Source organism: Dryobates pubescens, chromosome 1, assembly GCF_014839835.1.
Source record: "Dryobates pubescens isolate bDryPub1 chromosome 1, bDryPub1.pri, whole genome shotgun sequence".
Lineage (NCBI taxonomy): Eukaryota > Metazoa > Chordata > Aves > Piciformes > Picidae > Dryobates > Dryobates pubescens.
Window position 1 is genome coordinate 50,846,784 of NC_071612.1, and position 26,249 is coordinate 50,873,032.

Sequence of the window (26,249 nt, forward strand, 5' to 3'; positions counted from 1 at the left end):
TATTAGCCCCAATACTGAGCCTTGGGAAACACCACTTGTGACTGGCTGCCCACTAGATTTAATTCCATTCACCACCACTCTTTTGTTCCAGCCATCCAGCCAGTATTTTATCCTGAAAGAGTATGACTGTCCAGGCCATAAGCAATCAGTTTCTCCTGGAGCATACTGTGTGATTTTTAGTGTGAAAGGCTTTATTAAAATCTACGCAGACAACACTGAAAGGCTTTCCCTCATCCACTAAGCGCGTCACTTGGTCTGTATCTCAGGTTTTTCAGATTAATAATTGACTATTTAAAATGAATTGCAAAACATCTGCAGATCTAGACACTTTGTTTGTAATGCAGTCATGATGAACAAATTAAAAAATCTTAACACTGTATTATTAAAAAACAGGAACAAAAGAAAATTTCTCTAGGTACGGTGTTGAAAACTACATCTCTTGCTATAAATTAATATAAACAGCACTTGAGAAAGGACAGTCAGTAATGTGCACTAGGAATAATGCCTGAACAAAAAGGCACAGTAGCCCATGACCCTTTATAATGTTCTCTGGTTTACCCCTAAAAAAAATAATAAAATCACAGAAAGTTAATTTTGGAGTTAAATATAGCTTTCCTATACAGGTAACATGGAAGTGCCAATTCATTAAAGTAATATTGATAATTAGTTTTGACCTTATTTACTGTAGAATATGGTCTTAAATTTATCTAAACAAAGAAAGGAAATTTTGCAAAAATTGTTTATTGTTGGTTTGTTGCACTTGCACACAACTAGTATATGCAAAACCATTATTTAAATACTAGGAGTTAGCATAAATATTTTCAAGTGATTTTGCTCGTATAGATCCAAATTTAATGCTGCTTCTGCTTATTGCAAATACAGATGCTGAATATCAACACTGCATATTTGCAGTTACCTCAAATGAAACATTCAAATTGCAGTTCAATCTATGAAGTATTTCTGGAACTAATCAATAATGAAATGGTAATTTTAAGAGGAGAGTTGACAGCCCTGGTAACTCACAGTTTTATGCACAAAGATTTCAGTTTATAAATATAATAATCTGCCAATTTTATTTACTGTGTGGCTTCATTTCACTTTCAAATTTCAAAGCTTCTTTCCCGGAATGGTAATAAAATTTTTAAGTATTTAAGTTCTCTGGACTTACCCTGAAATTTATAATAACCCATCTTTGTAAAAACTATTTCCTTGTCCAGTTCTATCAGGAAAACGACAGGACAATATTCTAAAATTGTAATTCAAGAGTAAATTACCTTGAATAGTAGTTAGAAAGTCTGGAGCATAGCAGAACTAGCATATTTCCACTGCAAAGTGTGCCATGCAACTGATACTCCCTGTGTTGTAAAGACTAGAGTTATGAAGTATCTTCTCATAGAAATCTTTAAAATAGAAATAAGCACTGATGGGAGCAGTTACGGGATGATTCTGAAGGATCTATCAACTAGCTGATGGGACTGTTTACATTTACAGGGAAAAAAGAAAGAAACCAAACCTCAAGATATGTTCTGTTCCCTGTGCACTGGCTGAGATGGAGTTAATTTTCCCCATAGCAGTCCTCATGGTTCTGTGATCTGTATTGGTAGCTAGAAAGGTGTTGATAATACACCATTGTTTTGACTGCTGCTGAACAGTGCTCACACAGTAACAAGGCTGCCTCTCCAACATTCCCATCTCAATGTCTGGCTGGGTGTGGGCAAGATCTTGGGAAGGGACACAGGCAGGACAGCTGGCCCAAAGTGATCAAAGATATATTCTATACCATGTAATATACTCAGCAATAAAAGACAAGACAAAGGAGGATGATGGAGTCCATTTGTTATTACAATGTTTCTCTTCTGAAACAACCACTACATATACTGAAACCCTGTTTTCGAGGAACTGACTAGGCATTACCTGATGGTGGGAAACAGAGAATAAATCAAATAAATGTTCCTTTTTCCTTCACTTCCATTTTATTAAACTGACTTTATCTTGACTTGTGAGGGTTTTTTCCTATCTAATTTTCTCCCTGCCCTGTCCTACCAAGGAGGGAAGTGATAGAGAAGCTTGATGGGCACCCAGCATTCAGCCAAAATCAATCCACCACAACGTGGCTGCATGGAGGCTTCTAAGTATTGTTATTTGCTGAGTGATATTCTACTCCTTGTAAGAGTGAATGTCTGTGCAAAGGATCATGAATTCATTTTGGGCTGTGGCACATTCTGAGAACAAGAAAAACTCTATGTATATCTCTACATACCCAATGTATTTCCACAAAACCAAAGCAGACAATGGGCTATGCATCTAAGAAGATCAGCACAAGGGCTGAAGACCAAACTAAAGATAGACTGGATTGACCTATGATTCTTAGCACTTCAGTCTTACGTACTATTTACAGTATCTTCTGATCTACCCCTTCACAGGCAAAGTGCATCCAATCTTGTCGTGGATCTTGCACTTCTCCATTGAAGGAATCTATTAGCAGGTTTGTAATGAAGAAATTCATACTAGAATTCATATTGTTCAGTATCACCCAGGAGAAAAGGTATGAAAAATTTTTGAGATAGAATTTTTTGAGAAATAATCAAGCAGTCCAGGTAGTACACACAAAAGCTGATTTGCTTAAAGACCTTCCTTACAATACTGGCATGCAAAATTCAATATATTTAATTCAGTATTCAAAGTACTGTGTGAAGGACAAGGAAAGTGTCCAACCTTGTTTACACAGTGATGGGCTCTGAATTAGTTATTATTGCTTAGGTATAAGATCTTCAGAGGTCAATTTGCAGTTTTGTGAAAAACCCTATAAACTCCTGGTGATACGAAAATGAAAGGAATCATTAGGCAATGACTAGTACCCAAACATGAAAACATTACTATACCACTGTGTAAGCCCATTTGCAAGAGCAACTTGTTTGCTTTTTGTCTTTCCCTCTGTAAAAACACTTGCAGTAAAGCTTGACAAAGAGCAGAGAAACATAATATGAATGAACAAAGCTTTCCATCTGAGCAGCTATTAAATAACAGACTTTTCAGAATGGAAAAGAGATGACTATGAAGATATGTCAGAAGCTTTAAAACAAGAAAAATAAAATCTGGGAGACAAGGAATGTGGAACAATTGTTCATGATTTCTCACCATACAAGAACTAAATAAACAGAAGACATGCATGATAAAGAAAAAGTTCTAGCAAGAAGTCATTGAATTGTGAAAGTTTTTGAAACAGAAGGTTGTAGATGTTAATTTCACACAGGTCAAAAAAGTAATCATATTTATGAGTCAGGCATACTTTAAGAGTTATTGAAGACAAGAAGTCTCTGAGACAGAAATCACTAGAGAAGGACAAGTGTATTAGAGCAATCTTACATGCTCTTCTTTTAATCTTCCGTAAGCACTCAGAGTGAAGATATCGGACTAGACCACAGAGAAGTTGTTGATATGTATATGTTGTTACTCAAAGTAGACATTAAGTCAGCACTTTGTAAGCACAAACAAAACATTAATCTTTGTTTAGCGTCAACTATTTCTTAAATAGAGTGTTCAGCAAGTTTTAAAACTCTCTAACTATTCCTTCCAACAAATACATCTCTACCACATGTCTAGGTTGGGAAGAATTACAATCAAAATGCAAAAATAAATGGCAGTTTCTCCAATCATTTATTCACGGCAGAGTGGCAACTAGATTAATTGTTTGGATCCCTTCCATCTTAGACAATCAGTTTCCCAATTACTACATAGAGAAGGCTTATGTGGTTTATATGGCTTATGTGTTCCCCCCCCCCCCCCCCTTCATGTTTTCACTGTCTTGCATGGTCTTTTTTAACACAGCATTGAACTATGTATACATTTGCATGGCATGTTCTTTTTACCATGGCCAAAATAACATCTTCATATAAACCACTTAACACAATATTTTATACTCAGAGAGCATGATCTGTTTAGAAAATTGGCTTGAGAATGTATTAACAATGTAATTCTTTGTACAAAATAATCACAGATTTATTTTGTTAGTCTGTTTCCTTATTTCCTCTGGTAGAAAATGTTATTATTTTATTTTTTATTGTTAGAGGTTAAGATGGAAGAATGAGGTTTTGTGGGGGTGTTTTTTTAAAATACAGAAGCATCTAAAATACATTTGGATAATTGCACATGTTTTTAGTCTGCATAAAACCCATACAATAGTCATTCAATTAAATAAGGGTTCCAGTAATCAGAGGGAGTGGAGTTAGTCCAACATAAAATTTCATCAAGTATATGCAACCCACACATACATAAATGCTCCTCCTGAACTCAGCTCACATGTATCTCTCTAATGAATACCTAAATAATTACATGCAGTTATGAAATGTTTATTTCTGAGCAGTTAGAAATCCAGGAGTGATGAGGAGCAAGGAACACAGTTTGGAATACCATTATCTTAGACCACAAAAACAGCTTTGACAGACTGGGGTATTTGATATCCTTTCCTCCCTAACCATACAATTGTCAATATTTATGTGGAGTTGTAGCAGCTTTAATTCTGGGTGCCACATTCCATAACTCTATACACATCCAAATATTTTTAGCAGAGACAGCATATGGAAAACTACTTACAGATACTTAAGAGATTCGTGGTACATCAACCAAATGAATGCTTTTTGTCAAGAGATAAAGAGTTACTGAAATAAAATTTTTAAAAAACCCACTCTCCCAAAAAAATCCCAAACAAAACAAAACAAACACAAAACAAAGCAATAACAACAATAAAAGCTGCAAGAAACAAAAAGGAAGACCTTTTCATGTGTATCTTCAAACATAACAAAGTGTCCTATCACTACAGGATTAAATCAATCCTACTCTTACACACTAGACTAATAAGATTACTAGATGTGCTAGAGAACAATATTCTGCCTTTAAAAAACTTCATGCACTTTTCTTAAAGTGAATGCTTTTTCAAATCCTTTTTAGATTACAATATCAAACACACACAAAAAAAACCCCTCCTCTCCTAAAAAAACAAAACCACAACCGATCCTATAGTCATTAAAAAAAGAAATCAATTCTGAAGTTAGAAATCAGTAAATATGCATTTCTCATATTTAACTAATACTGCAATTGTCCCACCCTCTCCAAACCTTGTAGCTTTAGAATTTTATGATGAGCTGAGCACTGAGAACTTACTAGTGAGGTTATTTTGATTTAGAACAAGGTTTCTGCTCCCTCTAGGTCAAAGTTGGTCAGGAGACACAAGTTAGCAGGTTAGATATATACTCCTGCTTTCCAAAGGTATACATCATAAATCCCTTGCAAATAATTTATTTCCAATTTATTTCCCATTTTTATCTCTTACCTTATTTTATTAATGAGCTACAAAAAAGTTGTCAAAGAAGGGTAAAAAAGCTCAGAAATCCAGTTGGTAAACTGGATGCTTTCCTCTGGCCTAGTACCTGTCTACTTGTACTGAGGGAGTCATCAAACAAGGAACTCTTTTAAATCTCTTCAAAATTTCAACTCTTTCACTGGTCAGGAACTTTAGAGCACAGTAGTAAGGAAGTGACAAGATGGTACCCTCAATATTGGCATAAAGAGGGCACTTTCAGATAAGAATTTGAAGTTGTTTGAGTGGGTGGGTGCCTTAAAAAGCACCCCTCACATTGAACTATAAACCTACAGACTTTTACCTAAGAGCACATATATGTTATTTGTAGACTTCTTTGTGTGTACAGCACACAGTTAGAAACTATTCTTTTGCATAGACTTTTTTTGTTGTTGTTAATGGTAAGAAACTTCAAGTGGTTATTGGAGTGTTTAATGTAGGTTGCCAAGATAAATTGCTTCTTTTTTTTTTTTTATTTAAATTTTAATATGTTGACAATTTTTCATATTAAAAATTATTTTATCCATATTTTCTTTGAAATGTTCTAGAAAACCTTTGGATTGAAACATTTCATTCACTGCTTATTTCAGTTACCCAAAAGTAATGCCTTTTTGACAATGGCATATATGGATGTGCTAAGACAGCTGCAAACTGCAAAAAAAAGACTACATACCAAACCAAGCATGGTACTGAAGAGGGAACAAAAATCCAACTAATGCACAGAGGTTATGGAGGACTACTGTAGTAAATCTTGAAATTGAATTATGCTTTGGAAATTAAACTAGCAATGAAATTTCCTGAAATAAGCACTCTGCCAGAACCTAATTCAGCATGAATGATGAAATGAACAAAAAAGGTTGGTTGTGTTTGGTTTATTTTTCTTCTTTCCTTTTTTTTTTTTTTATATATACTTCTTTTTTATATATATACTTCTCTGTGATGAGACTACTTTTCATTTTTTTATTGTATGTAATAAACATTTGAGAGCATGAAGTCAAAAACATTCCTAAGATACTGTAAAACACAAGCTTTGCAACATTGGAATTACTTTCTTATTAACTCCACTTACAGCATTTTCGATGTACTTTCATACAATCTAGATGGAAGACTATGTCTTCAGATTGTCTTTTTATAGCGTAAATGTCAGATAGATGTGATAAATTCAGGTATCTCAGGGATAACTTAAGCCTTTAACAATCTCCTTGTGCCTGTCATAATTTTTTCTGCTTTTATTTACCCAGAGTAAAACCAGAGCAAGAAGCAGAGAGTTATCATAAAAACCAAACAAAACCTCTAAACCAAAACTCTAAACCCCTGCTGCCTTCTTTTAGGAAAGTTTGTCTCTTTGGACTCCATAGTAGTCCATAAGGTATAAAGATGAAACAAAATGTTCTAATGTTTGAATAAAATGACTTATTAACTTTTTTCTAAAGTTAAAATTAGTGCTTGATATTTAATAATCACCAGCAAACTCCACCTTGTATGGAGTATAAAGCAACACAAACCAGTTCAAAACATATTCCAAAGAAATAAATAGTATCTTATTCACTCAGTCTACGTACAAAATACTCCCATTGTCTTAGTGATCAAAATGCTCCTTTTTTGATGACTGGAGACAGTGAATCTTATTTTATTTTCTCTATTTGTATTTCTCAAGTGGAAGTGTCAAATAAGCACTAAGTCTTATCACATTACAGAAAAGTTCCCTCAGATATCAAGTTCGCCTCTGACAGATGCCTTTTTTCTTTAATTTTCAGAATATTTCATTATTTAAATTTAATGCTAATAAACCATTTACTGCAATATGTGGTAATTATCTCCTTTTATTAAATGGATTTCAAGTTGGTGCATTCAACTAAATGGAAAATAAAACATCTAGGCACATAAAGGAATATCTGAGGTGAAGTTTTGAGCTTTTCACCCATATCTTAAATTCAGAATAATACTTTTTTTTTTTTTCAATAATAGGAAAATAAATTCTCTATGCTTTTTCCTTAAGAAGCCAAATAAAAAATATGTTTCTGTTCTTTCTAAAGAAAAGGTAACTTTGTGCTTTAATATAATGATAATATTGAAAATTATTATAGAATTTATGCTTAAATTAATATTTGATGTTAGCTAACACTGTTTATAGCCTGTTACTATGAAAATTAGTGATGAGGTTTAACTATGAAATCCAGACAGAAATAATGTTATGGATGCTGGGGAAACAAGTAATGCAATGGTTAGCAAGACTTTCTTACTAAGTAATATTTTATGAGCCTATTAATAATCTGTATATTTCCAGAAGAGTAATTCTTCCTTGAAGTAGAGATACTTAATGTTCTTGCTAGCAATTGTCTCCTTTAATGCACACTCATTACTCCTTATATTCCAGCAGTATTTCTCTTTCTCCCTGCCCTGCCATGGAGACAGTGCTTCCTTTAAAATAGTTAATAAAATTATGATTATAAATTATTATGATAAATTTGCCTTGAAATATTCCTTGCAATATCTAGATAAAGGTGTTTGTGGATGTTGGAACATGACTCATAGCCTAAGCTTACGTGCACACTGCTCTCAATGATGAAAGTATTCTCAGAATTACCAATATTAACAAAATAATTGCAAAACTATTGTAAGTCTCAGATAACTGATTCCAGAGAAACAGCTAATAATACATCAAGTATTGAGAGACTTCACTAGCCGTAGCCAGATATGTATATTTCCTTGGTGTTTTTTTCCTTAACGTTGTGAGTCATTCTCCATAGCACTGAAATAAGCTCACTGAAAGACTACACCCCTGAGCATTTTGAGCCAAAAAGAAATACTATGCAATTCAATCTCTACCAATCTTCTTTTCTGAAACAATGATACTATAATGAACATGTCTGTTCAGTCTTCATCCTCTGCAATCCTTTACTTTGCAGTGCTATCTCTAATAGCCTACATCAATGAACCAAGCAAAAGGTCCCAGGTAAATGAACTGATGGGATTAGAAATAAGCAGAACTCAAGATTCATAAACAAAATCTCCTAATTTCACTAACGACCTTGTGAAAGATTTGTTTCATCAATTCATGCAAACACAATGTGGCCTTAAATTTGTTACCTGATTCTCCAAAAAAACATGAAGAACAAAACCAAACTTGGGCACCCTGCCTTAGCAAAAGGTGAAATTCTAAAGTCAGAGAACTACAACAAATGTATATAGCAATAGAATATAATCGTATTTCATTAATATTAAATTTCTCAATATTTGGACATAGGAAATAACTGCTTAGTCACACTTACATGTGATTGGTTCACTTTGACACTTTTTATCCAGTTCTTTAAATACCCAAGTCACTGTAAACATTCCATGACTTAGAAGAAACAGTAGCAGAGCAACATAAAATGATAAATATATTTTACCAGCACTTCATGACAAGCAAGTACAACATCTGATCTTGCAGTACCTTGATAAAATGTTTCTTTTTGTGTCTACTGAGAATGAATGTAAAAATCAGGCAAAATTTTAGAATAAGCTGCATGATACTCTTTAAATAGCATCAAATGTTTTGAATCCATGCTATAAAGAAATCATGTTAAAATTGATTATCTCCTACACTGATTCAAATCTGAGCTTAGTATTACTCAGAGGACCTTTACATTGTCAAACAGCAACACTCTGACACTGTTTTAAATTAAAAAAAGCCCAACAAAGCAAACAAAACACCACCAACAATAAATTTCCCAAACCTAAAAATACCCCACACAATCTTACTGGGGAACCAAACAAACATAGAATAGAATACATAGAATACATAGAATAAACCAGGTTGGAAGAGACCTTCAAGATCATTGCGTCCAACCCATCAACCAATCAAACACCACCCAAACAACTAACCCACGGCACCAAGCACCCCATCAAGTCTTCTCCTGAAAACCTCCAGTGATGGCGACTCCACCACCTCCCCAGGCAGCCCATTCCAATGTGCAATCAGTCTTTCTGTATAGAACTTTTTCCTAACATCTCCCCTGGCGCAGCCTCAGACTATGTCCTCTTGTTCTGGTACTGGCTGCCTGGGAGAAGAGACCAACATCTGTCTGTCTACAACCTCCCTTCAGGTAGTTGTAGAGAGTAATAACGTCACCCCTGAGTCTCCTCTTCTCCAGGCTAAGCAACCCCAGCTCCCTCAGCCTCTCCTCGTAGGGCTTGTGTTCCAAACCCCTCACCAACTTTGTTGCTCTTCTCTGGACATTTGCCAACATCAAGAAATTAGTTCACATCAAAATGGATTGATTTAGTGGTTTGTGAGAAATTTCAGGCATGGTACTTCAGTCCATGAAACAACACTTAAAATAGTTCCTTGTTTGAAGTGATTGGTTTGAAATACTGCCTCCTTTATAGAAGAAGTTGTGTTCATTCCCCACTGATCATCTGTAAATTGAAAATGCATGTAGCACAGGAAAGAATTTGAAAGACAGATTACGCTGAGCAGAAAAATATTGCCTGTAAGTCCAGTAGCTCCTACTCAATATGATGTTAACTGGTATTTTCAGAGGTTAGTGGTGAAATATAATACCCTCTGGAGCAATCTAATAAACACTAGTTGTTGCTGAAAAGGAATTAATGGTAGTAGGAGACAGAATAATACCTCTTCCTTGCTCAAAATCTTTCCTTTACAATTTGTTAACCTGTTTCACTCTTGACGACACATCATAGTTATAAAACTCTGACTCAGAGTCACATTAAATACATTTGAAACCTTGTATTGAAGTCATTAGTAGTATAAATTCAGGAAGTAGATACTTTTAAAATAAGGCTTAGTGTACTTGAATATAAATGGGAAGGTTTATTTATTTCAGTGAGTAATTTAGTATAGATACTGTACTTAGATTTCTATTGTTGCTGAATTCTGCTCTAGTTTGCTTTGTAAATATACACATTAAAAAAATAATTATTGAACATGCTCATGTAATAATTTCATTCAACAAATTAAAATAGAAGTAAAATTATTGTAATGAAAGCAGGGGTGGTTTAGAGTATTTTTTTTAAACTGAATCTAATAACTACGCATTTGCACATGCAGACATAAAGAGCCCTCTATTTATGAATTCTTGCTGCTTGTCTTTCAAAGTGATCCAAAACACAACAAAGCATCCAGTTTGACAATCATATTAGCACTAGCTTTACATTTCCTCCTAAAAGCTAAGCCCAAAGTTCCGTAATTTCATCCCAAATCAACTTTCATAATAGTTGCTGTTACAGTAAGTTTATCTATCACTTCATACAAATACCTCACCAATAACGAGTGCTGGAAATCTGAGTCTGATATCTGTGACATGAGTGACATTTTAAAGCTGAAGGTACTTTCACATATATAAAACAACAGTGTGTAGACTGTGTAGACTAACAATGTACAGAATCCTGAATAACAGCTGCACGATGAATTAAATATTGTGAATAATATTGAGTGGCACCTTAAAGCACAGGTAGTTCCAGTGAAACTATAGAGTATCATTAATAGAAAAAGGGGTCATAAAATTAGGTCATTTTGTTTTGGCTATCTAATTTTTTCGGACTATTTCTTTTACATCTAGTAGTAATTTTTTACACTCACATCCTCAATGTGAGGGCATACTGTGGCTCCTTTATTGGGCATAAGATAAAACTAAAATGAATTCATCAACAATAGAAAACAATTATGAACGTTTGGAGGGTTTTGTTTGTTTTAATTTGTTTTTTGGTATTTGGGTTTTCTTTTAATTTTGTGAAGGATGTAATTCGCTGCATAGGAGCATATAGGCCAACTATTTACAACAAACTTATTTGTATTAATTGTGCTCAATCAGTTCTATTTATAAATGTCTAAATTAATGTCTTTCTACTGTAATCACAAAGAGCAATGCCTGTATACACGTCTTCATCTGCTAAGGTCAGATCAAACAGAAAAAAAATTTCCTATTTTTTTTGCTTCTGATACATCTAGAGTTTTGGCAATCCACCATGAAGGCCACTTGAAGTACCTGCTTTGCAATTTCATAACCCCTAACATTCTGTGATTCTGCAATACTTTAAGGAAAAAAACCACAGTCACCCTTTCAGAAAAAGGAAAATTAAATGTATTTATCTCTTTCTAAGAGAACCTGTTTCCTGATAGAAAATCCTTTAGCTTAGGGCTGACTAGAGAAGAAAAACAAAAAAAAAGCACAATAAAATATGAAGATGGAGCTGCATCACTTTTGAGACAGAATTTTGTGTCATGTGGCCAAAGCAGTAGAGGACCAAACCAACTGATCCCTTCAGTCCTAAGCTCCCAAAATGTAGCTGGATCTAAACTTCTTAGTTTAGCTTCTTATACCAACGAAAATAATTCTTCAGACTCCTCTCTTCATTGATCTAGTTAAACTGTTGCAGCATCTAGTAGAATGATATTTAGTAGATAGATGTTACAGCACCAAAAATCCCTGCAGGGTATGAGTGAAAACAGCCAGTGCCCAAAAAAACACATCCATCTTGCCAGTATGTGCAGCACTACAGAAGCCAGTAAGGATCTTCATTTACTTATAATATTTTGTGAACCTGCACTTGGAACAAATATCCCAAGTGGAGAGCATCCTTTCAGGCATTTTCTTTCTTTATTACTGACTCTGCACCTGACTCACTGAAGGGAAAAAGGCTTTGTTATTCCACTGCACATAGTTATTCATGTTTGGTTTTCCTGTTCATTTTGAACTAATTTTGTCAGATAAAATGAGACTGTCAGAAATAATTCACCGAATACAAACAAGCATGCATATATTCATGTGCGTGTAAATACCTTTAAAACAGGCTATGATTAATCTCCGCTCTTAAGATGGTTTATAGTTTATATTCTACTACCAGAGAAAAAAGAATTGCTGTGGGGAGCGCTTTATGAAGCAGCATGATGTTTAGCTATGTTGGATTCTTAAGGTAACAGTCAAATTTCTAGTTAAGTATGTCAATGAAAAAAAATTCCTACCTGTAAATGTTAATGAACAGTACTGGTAATTAATCCCACAGACATGCAAGGATATTTAAATAAAATATAACTGCCTAACCCTTTAAAAATAAACCACTGTAAGGGAGTAGGTGATTCAACAGCATAGCAAGGATGGGTTTTAATCCTATCCAACTGCGTTCAAAATCTCATCCAAGTGCATTTAATTATTATTTGAAATCAGAACTAGAAATGTGCATGGTAGTTATGTTTATTACTATTCCCTTTTTAGGCTTAGGCTGATAATACATACATCCCTAAAGCCTTCTGTCAGTCCTTTTCCACCCTTATTTTTTTCAAAGGTTCTGTGCAGTGTAATCCTTTGCTGAGTAGAGGATGTTGATGAACAATCATATTTAGAAAAGGAGAGGCTTAATTTTTGGTAAATTCAAATGTTTTAAAGTATATTTTGTTATCTATAATACATTTTGTATTTTAGCAGCTTTAGGTACAAGCTGGCTTCGAAAGTACACTTGAGGAAATGTCACATATAAAAACTCTGGTGCTGTGACATCTATCCCTATCATGGTTCTTCTTGCTCTAGCCCTAGCATTTCTGTGCTCATATGACTGTCTTAACAAATAAGGTGCTAAAACCATTTCCCTTCTATGCCCTTGTCTGTCCCCCCTCTCATACCTCAAAATGCAACTCACTAGAGTTACAGAAATAAAGAATAGGTTAAACAAACAAACAAAAAAACCAAAAAACCCAAACCACCCAAAATCCACAACCAACAAAAAAACCCAAAACCAAAATCAAACATCTACACTTCTTTTAAATGCCTCCACTACTTCTCTGGGCAGCCTTTTCCCATACTGAACAACCATCTTAGTGAAGAAAGCTTTCTTAATATCCAATCTAAATCTCTCTTAGTGAAACTCAGGGCCATTTACTTTTGTGATATTACCTGGGATAAGAGATCAGCATTCACATCACTACAGCCTCCTTTCAGGAAGCTGTAGGCAATGATAACGTCTCTTCTCAGCCTCCATTCTCTGGACTAAACAACCCCAGTTCCCTCAGCTGCTCCTCACGGGACTACTGCTCTAGTTCCCTCACCAGATTCATTGCCCTTTGGATATGCTCCAGGATTTCAATGTACTTTTAGTGAAGAGCTCAAAACAGAACAGTATTCATCAGTTCTAAGTACAGGGGAGAACCACTTCCCTAGTCCTGCTTTGCCCACTATTTCTGACACAAACCATAATGGTGTTGACATTCTGGCCACCTGGGCACAGACTGTCGGCTCACATTCAGCCTACTGTCAACCAACAGCTCCATGTCCTTTTCTGACAGGCAGCTTTCCAGCCACTCGTCCCAAGGACCTGTAGCATTGCATGAGGTTGTTGTAACCCATGTGCAGGACCTGACACTTGGCCTTGTTGAACCACTGGCCTCAGCATTGTCCAGCTCGTCCAAAATGATGTCAATGCATAATCAAACCATAGTTACAGGAATAGCTGAGCTGAGCTATGCTGCCATGTTGCTGATTATGGAGTAACAGCTATTGAAATCGGCCAGATTTCAAGATTCAGTCTTAGATTTGTGACAGATAAGAGTGAAAATCATGAGTTTTGATCTGGCTATGTATGTAACATATCATATAAAAAGGTCTCAATATCTTTCTTCTTTCTACTACTCACTACTATGTTGACCCATACCCCAGCAGTTTGGTCAAGATGTTTGCATGTACTGTACACATTTGTCTCCAATCACCTTTGGCACTCGGAGAACAAGTACTTGGCAAAACTACACAACAAAACCAGATTTCTCTCAGAGTCCTGTGAAGACATAAGGCTCCTAATAGAAGTGCTACATTTGTTGCTAGGTTTGTCAGAAATGGTGTCATCAGCACTTAAAAATACAGGGTGTAGAGAAATGTTCTAGCTTTTTTTTGATTCTACTGATTATATCTTGACCATACTATTTCACAGACCTACCACTGCATGCTGGCATTAAGAAAGATTATCTATGAATTCTCCATTACCAAAATCCCTCAGAAATCTTGACACTAATGCACCTCATTGATTTGTGCCAAGTTCTCGACTATATCATGAGTGTTAAATTGTAGTCATTAAGTACAGCATCTTGCTATATCAAGATTTAAAAACTGAAAAACACCATTTCAGGGAAATAAAGAGGCAAAAAAAGAAAACTGAGAGAATAGGCTTTGTACTTACGAAAAGCTCTGTAGAATTCTTCCAGAGCTAGGTGCTTGTCACTATTATAATCATCGTATTTCAGCAAATTGAACAGAGAGCAGTCAGATAGATCCTTGCCAAGCTCATCCCGTTTTATTACCTGACAAGAAAATTATAACCATGAAATTACATTTGAGCTCTTAAAGTTCTTTGGTATAATTAATTGTTTCTAATAACCATTTAATAGATATTTTAAGGTTGCTGTGGGGCAGTGAACTGCAACTGTGTAAAGTCAAGGATTTCCAGTTACTTTATTTATTGCAGTTTAAAAAGTTAATATCTTTAAGACAGACTCACTGAGATTCACAACAGTTCTTTAAATATATAGAGAATATATAATGAAGATAGATGGAAGCACTATAAAGACACTGTGAATGTTAAAGTTGATTTTACAGAAGAATGGTGATTAAGAATCATTCAAATATACTTGAGACAATAATTTCAGAAGTACACATGACATAGTGTCTTTTTCCTCTCGGTATAATTCCTGACCACATAAAACCAAATTCAGTCATTTTCAAAAATAACTGAAACAAACTCCTATCGCTCTACTAATTGAATCAACTTCTTATGAGCTTTTGACAAGCCTTTTAATCTTCCCAAAGACCTGTTATAAAAGTAGCTGACCTGAACAGGCTCCTGTTTCTCAATGGAAGCGCATACACTCCATAAATAGATCATAACTAACAGCTATTAGATTTTAACTCCAATAGACTTCTTCCAGAGAAATGTTCTATAATGTGTGCAAAATTCTGGTTTAATGGCTGTGTGTGTTGTAAGTAAGTAACTCAAGTCCAACCAAGAATTTTTATGATCTGTAAAAATATTCAAATATTCAGAATTCTTATTTACATGGCACATATGTTAAAAGCACTATCACGTAGCTGAAAGAACCAAACCTAACACTGTAGTGTTTCACAGTTTAAAGTTTTGTACCAGGTAGAGGAAAAATTTCTAACTACAGTTAATTCCTTTGTAAAATAATTAATCTTCCTATCCTCTACCTGTGTCCAAAAATAACTGCAAAACCCTTGTATTTGTATCATCATATGATGGATTCTGACAGAGGATACAGAGTTTGTTTTGTTTCAGTTGCTCTGCAAAGGAAGCAGCAGGAACAGACAGAAATGTATTCAGTTATTGTTCCTGTAAATAGATTTCTAAATACATAATACAGAATAAAAGGAGAATCAGAGTAAAGAGAAAGGATGTAAGTACCTTACAAGAAGTAATCTATATATTAATACAAAACCATTATGAAAGATAATAACCTTGCTAGTACATTAAAAAGTAAGAAAACCATTTATAAAGAGGAAAAATCAGGACAAAACCAACTTTAGGTATTATTTATTAAAGATACATCCTATGCTACCTGTATATTAGTGCTAGCTACTTATACATTAAAAGCCTGTTTAATTAAGTTCACATTAAAATGAATTATGAAAAAATGAAATTGTGTAGATCTTACAGCTGGTACATAAAGGACAAAAATGTAGCCTGGGAAAAATTAATAACTCAGCCCACTGTAGCTTTACAAACAGCTCTAAAGATACAATGGCGTGCATTGAAAACCACCCTAGAAAAAATCCCTGAAATTTCAGGACCACAAAATGTGCTTGAAATCACAGCTGGCTCCTGAAAAAAAGGTTGTCTGCAATGGTTCAAAACACTTGTTCCCATTAGCTTCAATTGTGCAAATAAGGATTAAACTTTACACCTAAGGTAGTGCAACATAAACTTTGTTAAAGCCCTCCAACACCTGCCACTAGACTACTACATTTCCAATTGCATATTAGTGTTCTCAGCTTCAATCCTTTGAACTGAAATCTGTCTTATGATGCTTTTAGTTGATACTTGGTCAATTTTATTTAAAATTAAAACAATATTTTTTTAAAAAGATCAGCCAGAATGCTTGAGGTATTGTCAAGAATGATCCTATAGACAGATATAGTTTATTTTTCTGGCAATTATTTAATGTTGATCTTCAGTAAATATATAATCTGCTTACAGATACAAGATTCATTGTTTGTTTATATACAGACAACTCATGGTATAAATTTTGTTTCTTTGGAAAATTCACTCAGTTTTGACAACCCGCCCCAAAAATATCTGTGAAGATAGATTGTAGAAGGTACAGAGGTGATAACAGATTACGATTGATCTTAATTATCATCTATGATTTTCTTCTAGGAGAGCTGTTCCAGTTTTAACTTGATAGGAATTCTCTTGTGCTGCACCTAGCCATCTCCCAATTTAGAATAGAATAGAATAGAATAGAATAGAATAGAATAGAATAGAATAGAATAGAATAGAATAGAATAGAATAGACCAGACCAAGTTAGAAAACACCTTTGAGATCATTGAGTCCAACCTATCATCCAACACTATCTAATCAACTAAACCATTCTGCAATGCAATCTGTGGATCAGATCAATTCTCTGATTGAAAACAAAATTAATCTTTGTGGAGATGTTGGTGGGTTTTCTGTTGGTGTTTTGCGGGTTGTTTTGGGTTTTTCTTCTTAAAGAGGTTGAGGATTAATATTCTATCAGAAGAGGTACAACTCAGAACAGGTATTTTAATTTGGAAAAATTATCTCATTCTACAGAAGCCTGCAGTTAGATCAGATCAACTGTGATATGAAATCACAACCTATATGAGACTCTTGCAAAGCAAAGCTGACTATTTACCAAGTCATTAGCCAACAGAGAAGTCACTTTGCGACTTATGTTAGCATCAGATGTTTAAAAATCATCAGGATCAAATTGCTTGTTCACTAGGGTCCCATAATCAGCAGCTGATTAGACCTTTTTCCTGTTGACATTACTATTCAACAGATTATAAGTGAAATTCCAAAAGGTGGGTCATATAACACAGCTCAAGCGTTTTCTAAATACTGACACAATATGCTATCTTAACAGGCTGCCAGACAACTCCATTTTTCATTTTGTTTTACTTACATAGGGGATTTAATTTACAAAGGCAGCTTGCTTAACCTAATAGCTTCTTGTAGGTATTTTTAATTTCTACCTCTTTACAAAGTAAAAATAATACCATGCAATTTCAATAAGGCATTTGTTGCTTGAACAGTAACAACTGTAATTGTAAAACCTGAAAAAGTAGATGTCAGTAAGGACTCATCAATGGCTGAAACAATCCAATGACATTTTGGAAGTCTGAGGTCTCATCCCAATCCTTTTTGGTAATTTTAAAATAAAGAAAAATAGAAATCTGGTAGATGGTATCTACTTTTGAGGTGAATAATGAGAACAACAGGGCAACATATGAAATTAAATGGATCACATGGTTGAATGTTTTCAAGAAGGGATCTGTATTTTCATAAAGCCAAATGTAAGGTTATTCATCTGAAAATAAGAAACTAAATCATACCTTAAGGAATAGAAATGAGCACTGGAAAGCACTTTATTTCAAAAATAGGCAGGTAAAAAATTCTCATAAATTCCATGTCTATTATACACTGTGAGGGACTAAATCTTGTATCTCTTCATGTGACTCAACAAAGATAAAATCACCTTTGCTCTTTGCCCAGAGAATAGCTGATGTATATTGGGCAGATGCCAGTGGATAACGACTCTCTGGAATGTGCATAGATAAAGATTGCTCACCAGACTGCAGCTGCCCTGGAAATAATGGGCAGAGGCCACTACTATTGATACTCTCTGGATTATGCATATTCACCACCTGGACACATACCTAAAAAACTGTATAAAATCTGAACAACTACTGGCTTGGGAGAAGGAAAAGACCAGAGCAACACTGCTCTGAAGAAAAACAAAGAAAATACCAGGAGATACAAGGACAGAGACATCACCATGTAGCCTGGAAGAAACAGAGCAGGACGAACCCTCTCTCCATGTCCTAAGTTACGCCTGCTGCAACTCAAGTTAGATTAGATGATGGTGTATCACAGATTATCTAATGGTGTACTTTAAATTTTATTAATCCTTCTATGGAGGGGACAAAAGAAAAATTCAAGGAAATTGATTCTTAAGCCAGTTCTTAAAACTCAGCTTTCTACTCTACTAAACAGACAGTAATTAATAAGGGATGCAAGAAAGAAACAGACAACATTTTCAGTAAGTCATATGCTGGAAACAAAATCCTTATTATAAATATTAAAGCCTGAGTAAAATTGTGCAGATCATCTTACGATTGTACCATACAAGTCATAAATGGGAGTCAGACTAAGCTGAAAATTCACACTTGAAAATATTCACAAATACTTATTCTCACATATTTTACTATAAATTTCTCCAAAGACTGTGAAATATTTGCTTCCCATATCATGAGCTTGTAAAAGGCAAGACACACAGCAAAATTTATGCTCTGTTTATACCTCATTGTAAAACCCTATAAATCCTGAAAATTTAGCAACTTATCTAAATTCTCAAATACGGCTTTTCTAAACTATAAATCTTATCATTGAGATTTGAATGTTCTTTGAAACATGGAAAATGGATTAGTATTATTTGGAAAACACTGTAGTTTGTAAAGATATAGTACACAATTACTTACTCGCTATGAAACAACATAGTATTAAATAAATTAAAAACCTCTCAAGAATTTAGTCAGTACTACAACAAACTTCAGGAGTCTAGGAAAGTTAATCTGATTACAAATGACAAATTGCATGTCAGATTAGATCGTGTCATTCATTTGAATTTAATTTCTGACAGCCACAATGAAAAGTCTGCAGATGTTATAAAACTAGAACACAAATAACAGTGCCTTTATTAGTGTATATTACAAACATTTTTCCCCAGTCTGTGATTTTTGCTTGCTTATGATTGATTCTCTCTATATACTTAAAGAAAATGTTCCAGAAATACAGCTACAAACAAAAAACTTCCTTTACAGCAAATATAGTGGTTCGCTTAATGTGTGTTCATCTTGCCTAACAGCAAGTATCTCGTTGCAACAGTATCACTCAGTGCTTGATCTAGAGTACATCAAACACCAAGGGAATCATACTCCAAATTAATTCTTACAGCACAAGGGGGTTCAATTACCTTGTTCTATTGTCTTCCATAGTAGTATAACTTTGTGAAAATTAAAATAATTGACCAATTATTAACTCAGATAATGGGGGGTTGCAGATTTTCCCTTGTTTTAACTTCCCTAACCTAGTTACATTAGTATACTTCTTGCAGTTTATGAGCATGTTCTGTAGGGCATCAACATCATCCTTTACTCAGTATCTATATTAGAGCATTACATTTGGGAATCTGGGATAGAGTGAGAAAGGATGTGGGACTTCTGCACCACAGAATGGCTTGTGGCACAGAGATCCCTGAGCAGAGATTTGAATTGGTAAACCCACAAGGAGGAACAAGCAAAGGCATAGACTCAATTTTGCCCCAACATTGTCCCATACTAATCAAGGCATGCTACCTCAGATGTGAGGTGTTGCTGGACAAACTGCTCCAATGAGAGTCACACTTCCCTGCTTTTGCACCTCCATACATAGCAGCAGAAAGGTCTCATCTGACTCACAAGATGTAAATGTGTCCTTAGATGTCTGCAAGTATAATGCTGAAGTTGTAGATGCCTAGCCCACAGAATAGGACCAGAATATGTAGCCAGAATATTCACAGCCCTTTTTTTCTTACATGCCATTCCAGTAGCTAAGTAACTATATTCTGATCCAGCAGAGTAACTGAATTATCCATTATGCAAGAAAAGAATGGAAAGTGCTCCTCACATGATAATAGCAAAGGCAGCAACACAGGTTAAGAAGCTAGCACTATGACTACAATGTTTGTAAGCTGAATTTGTTAAGGTACTGATCCCCAAGAAGTTTCCTTTGCTCCCAGTTTTAATATTTCATGCCGGATTTTTTTGTATTTTTTCTTTAATTTCTGTATCTAGAATTAAATACAGTGCATCTTCATTTTTTCTCAGATTAGTGACAGCAAAAGTAGATAACACAACCTAAATAACAAAGTATCCCTAATTAATAGGGAGAAAATAAATAGAACTATGGTTTAACAAGCAAAATAAGTTTCTGCATGTACCACGTCGGAAACACTAAAGTTGACAAAAAGTTCAAAGAGAGGTGACAGGCTTATTATCTCTTTTTTTTAGTTCCATGTCCTCCAAATAACAAATAGTAATACCAATGCTAAGATGCAAAATGAAATGCCGTAAAAGCAAAAGTTTGTAGATTGACGCTCCAAAAAGTATTTTGATGACAGTTTGAGAAACTCACAATGACAGATAAGGTGTAATTTACATTAGTTGTAGCTGTGCAAACAAGTGCCATGAAGCATCAGTGGGCATTAAGTGCAACAGTATTATCATTAATATAGACATAAAATTGGAAGAAGCTAAATTTATTTCTTCTCTCAGTAGCATAACATAGAGAACATAGTTCCATAATCTTAATCTTTGAAGGAAAAGACATAGCCACAACTCAGGCCAAGTTGTATAAAGAAAGCACTCACATCTGTTCCAAATTCACAAACAAGCAACAATTTCTTAGCAAATATAATAATGACAGCCATTGAAGTAAATCTGAAAAAAAAACAAAAAAACAACCCAGGAATAAACTAACTTAAATAAACTAACTTTAACTTAATTAGTACATATTTACCTGCAATTAATGGTGTACTAAGCTAATTAAATGGACAATTCCTTTAAATTACACTTATGTACAGTAACTAAGGTGTTTACAGATACAGCTCTATATCTACAGAGTGTACTCTTTTAAGTTACAGCATATCCCTGAGATTTACCAATAAGTACTCATACCTACACATACAAACCCACTAATACTTACCACCCGAATTAAAATTTGGTTGTTTTTTTTTACATTTCATATTAGAATTTATTAATTGATGTCTTATATAAAGATAAACACACCCACGCCTAAATGTTGTATTTACTTGCAAATACAGATATGTACCCACTGTTCAAAGGTTCATTACACTTTGTGACAAATCTGTATTTCTCATGTCAGCTGTAATTGAAACATATTAAACTGTGACGTGAAAATGACACAATTAATCTTATAGTAGTTTCCATAACTGGTAGTTTGTTTGGGGTTTTATGTTTTGTTTGTTTTACTGGGCAGGAATATTTGTTTCTCTTTCATCAAGATGCAAATACAAGGACTTTATGATTTCAGATCAATAAAAATTGGTGTTGCTGTCATAATTTCCAGTTTCCAACTGCTGCATTTCAATTTTACACTAGGTGGGATGACTATATGAACACCGACAAGATAACAAAATGCAATCCAAGAGCTTGATTGCACTCATTGCACAGCAAGATTGAGGAGATATAAAATTTAAGATGCAGTAAAAACTGAAGTTCAATATTCCGGCAAACATAAAATAACTTCAGGATTCCTTGTTGTTTTCTACAGCAAATATGATATTTTTCATACCTCCTTAATATAATTAAATTTAACATGCAGAAAGGCACTATTATTTATGTATGTGCATTTCAAAATTTTATTTATATTATGAGCCCAGCTGAGAAAAAAATTCTCCTTGGCTCCAGAACATTTGCAAGAGTATGATAAGGTCTTCCTCTGGTGAGTTGATCCTGGCTGGATGCCAGGTTCCCACCAAAGCTGCTCTGTATTACTCCCTCCCTCAGTTGGACATGGGAGAAAAAATTGTAATGAAAGGCTTATGAGCTGAAGTAAGGGTGGGGAGAGATCACACACCAATTACCATCACAGACAAAACAGACTCGACTTGGAGAATAATTAATTTAATCTATGATCAATCAAGAGAAGAATAGTGATAAATACAAACAATTAATAAAAAAAAAACTTTTTCCCCCACCGCTCCTGGGCTGAACTTCACTCTCAATTTTCTCTGCCTCCACCCCACAAGTGACACAGGGGGATAGGAACAGAGTTTGCAGTCAGTTCATCACACATTGTCTCTGCCACTCCTTTCTCCTTGGGAGACTCCTTGCACTCTTCCTTTGCTCAAATATGGAGTATCTCCCACAGGATTCAGTCCTTCAAGAACTTTGCCAATGGAAGTCTTTCCCACAAGCTACAGTTCTACAAGCACTGCTCCATAATGGGTCTTTTCCTTAGGGTGTAGTCTTTCTGGAACAGACTTCCTGCGTGGGTCACCAGCAGAGTCACAAGTCTGGCAGTAAACCTGCTCCAGCTTGGGCTCCTTTCTTTACTGGTCCTGCCAATAGCCTGCACCAGCACAGCTTCCCACAGGGTCACAACCTCTTTCAGGCATCTACCTGCTCTGGAATGGGGTCTCCCATAATGCAGCCACCTTTAAAGGGCTGCAGGGGATCAGCCTGCTTCACCATAGTCTAGCTAGTGCATTCAAGGTGAGGTCTTTTGTTCATTCTACTAGAGCAATTCCAACTTACAAACACTGACAGCTATCATACACACTAATGGCAGAAGAGGGAAAGAGTCTAATACCACTTTGCAAAGTGATCTTGATATTCAACAAGGAAAAAATAATTAAAAAGTCAGTGTCTAAAACAAGAGAGAATGAAAAGGAACATCAAGTATAAAAAAAAGAAAATCAACAATAATGGTTTGAAAATCAATGCATTTTATTTGAAAATACTGCTCTGAGTCATTGTAATTTGATATCTTGTTTTAAATCTTCAGAGACAACCAAGTGGCATGTGGTTTGGTTTCTGTGAATATGCAGACTAAAATCTTCCTTCAACAGATGAAGGCAAAGATTTACAAATATGCTTGTACAGGAGCTGGGTTCTTAACTGCAAAACCTCACAAAAGGAATTCAGTATTTTCTTTTGTTGTAAGTTTTCACACATGAAAAATGTCATAGTTGTCATTCTACTATGTAATTTTTTCTTTATATATAAAGGTATTTGGGAAAAGTAGAGTAAGTTTGAAAACACCATAATGGATTTCTTTTTTCCTTTTTTTTAAACTCTGTTTGACACAAAGAAACAAAGAAAAAAGTATATGTGTAGCAACTGAATAGACAGTAATTCTTTCTTTATGAAAACATGGAAATTCCACAGAATACTTTTGATACTGACTTTCAGCACGAGTCCTTTAGTCCTGCTCCTCTAATGTAAAGATTATGATTCACTGATAACTAGATAATGGATTTGTAGTGGTGAAAATGTTCAACTATTTTCCAACAGGTCTGTGAGGAAGTCAAGCTATTTTCAAGTGGTAAAATAAGGAAGGATCTCAAATTCAGTTTCATTAGATTGCAAATCAATGGATGTATCTATTTTAAGCATTAAGTATAATTTTTCACATCTGTATCTGTGGCTCCAGTGCATGGTACCTATTCATATTGTATATTCATATCAAATCATTGTTTATAAAATACATACAGGAACAAAATGTCCTTGAAAGCTGAAGTTCTGAAAGAGTTCTAAAAACATTAGTAAAGCCCAGTTTTATAAAGTATAAGAAAATAACATCTTAATTTTTTTTTCTAGAAATAGTTAATTTATTAATATTTGAAACAATACCAATTTGCATGCAGCCCCTGGTCCTGGAAATTACCACTAAAAGTCCAGAGGTTAACTGTAAGGAAATAGTAACTTCAGCCTGACATTTTACAAGAGAATATATAGTACCTAAATATTTCTTAACCCTGCCATGCAGCTTGAAACAGGATAATGATGAACAGTAGCATCTAACAAATCTTACTTTTCTTGAATTTTTGAAGGTTGCCTACTATTAGACGCACAGCATCACAGTATCACTAAGGTTGGAAGAGACCTCGAGGATCATCGAGTCCAACTTGTCTCCGCAGACCTCATGACTAGACCATGGCACCAAGTGCCATGTCCAATCTCCTCTTGAACACCTCCAGGGATGGTGACTCCACCACCTCCCCAGGCAGTCCATTCCAATGACGAACGACTCGCTCAGTGAAGAACTTTCTCCTCACCTTGAGCCTAAACCTCCCCTGGCACAGCTTGAGACTGTGTCCCCTTGTTCTGGTGCTGGTTGCCTGGGAGAAGAGCCCAACCCCTTTCAGGGGTTTCCCTCCAGGCTAAACAATCCCAGCTCCCTCAGCCTCTCCTCACAGGGCTTGTGCTCATGGCCTCTCACCAGCCTTGCTGCCCTTCTCTGGACACATTCAAGTGTCTCGATGTCCTTCTTAAACTGAGGGGCCCAGAACTGGATACAGTACTCAAGGTGCGGCCTAACCAATGCAGAGTACAGGGGCACAATGACTTCCCTGCTCCTGCTGGCCACACTATTCCTAATGCAGGCCAGGATGCTATTGGCCTTCTTGGCCACCTGGCCACACTGCTGGCTCATGTTTAGGCGGCTGTCAATCAGTACCCCCCGGTCCCTCTCTGTTTGGCAGCTCTCCAGCCACTCTGACCCCAGCCTGTAGCTCTGCATGGGGTTGCCATGGCCAAAGTGCAGCACCCAGTACTTGGACTTGTTAAATGCCATGCCATTGGACTCCGCCCATCTGTCCAGCCTGTTGAGGTCCCTCTGCAGAGCCTTTCCACCCTCTAACTGACCAACATCTGCTCCTAACTTGGTGTCATCTGCAAACTTGCTGATGACTGACTCAACCCCCTCATCCTGATCATCAATGAAGATGTTAAGGAGGACCACTGGACTCAGTCATACAGCTCAACAATGATTAAGTTTGTCAAATATGGACTCCACGTTATCTAGTAAATGCAAATACATTTGCCGCAACAACACTGTTTAACAGACTTCTACATAGATTAAAAAAAAGTGCTGTCATGCCAACCAGAGCAACAATTACTGCTTTAGATTGGTAGTTAAAGATTGCTGTTTAGGGACTACCATGAACTCTCTTTCTAAGACTGCATCTGTACTTCTCTAACCCTAACATACATAAAGAAATGATACTTGCTCAGTATTACAGTAATTATTTAAAATATAATGTTCAGGTTTTTTAACCTCTAAGATACATCTATACAGTTGGACATCATGGTAGCACATACTGCATAATAAAAGAATTCATGGTCAAAACAACCTAGAGTGTTCTAACACCTTAAGGTAAATCATAATGCATTATATTCCAATTTCAGAATAGTCAACACAGAACTTCTGAATAATCAAGCTTTTCAAAATTTCTGAATGAAGTTTCCACCTCAGAGACTTGCATATATTCTCTAAAATCAACACAAAGACATAATTATTCATGTGTGTAGCAGTTGACAAAAACAACTGAATAGCTACTGTGATAATGAAAATGGAATCTAAATCATACCTGAGATAATTCATTGGTGTCCACAAGTCCATTGTTGTCTGAATCAAAATAATTAAACATATGATCTACAAGAAGCTTCTTTAAAGCCATTTTCTCCACAATGGTTTTATCTATTGATTGTGCCATGTATCTCTGATTTTGTAGATCCAGTAACATGTTTTTCATTTCAGCGTATTCAGTAGGCTTGCACTTATCTCCTGAAATGATAATACACAAGATTTGATTTCTTAATAAGAGTTTAAAAAGCAATTAATAAATAAATAGGAAAACAGAGAGTAATAGCTTCTTATAACAATACCAACAGGGTGGATTTATTTCATAAGGAATTTGCATAACAAATTTGATAATATTTCATAAGCAATTTGATCCATAGCACTTCCTTGTCCGGTCCTCAGATTAAGGCCAAATTATTGCACTTCTAGATACATTCTGTAGACAACATTTTCTGTGCAGGGGAAACTAAAGAAAGTTTTAACAGTTTCCAAGCCTGTACTTTA

At 35.3% G+C, this 26,249-nt stretch overlaps 1 protein-coding gene across 1 annotated transcript in view; it reads right to left on the reverse strand.

The window, feature by feature from the left end:
* Nucleotides 1-26,249, reverse strand: part of FSTL5 (follistatin like 5) — a 246,145-nt gene that overhangs the window by 88,655 nt on the left and 131,241 nt on the right. The window contains exons 5-6 of the mRNA XM_009904567.2: nt 25,753-25,949; nt 14,522-14,642 (exon numbers count right to left, since the gene is read on the reverse strand). Of these exons, the coding sequence (XP_009902869.1) occupies nt 14,522-14,642; nt 25,753-25,949 (318 nt within the window). The remainder of the gene's footprint in view (nt 1-14,521; nt 14,643-25,752; nt 25,950-26,249) is intronic.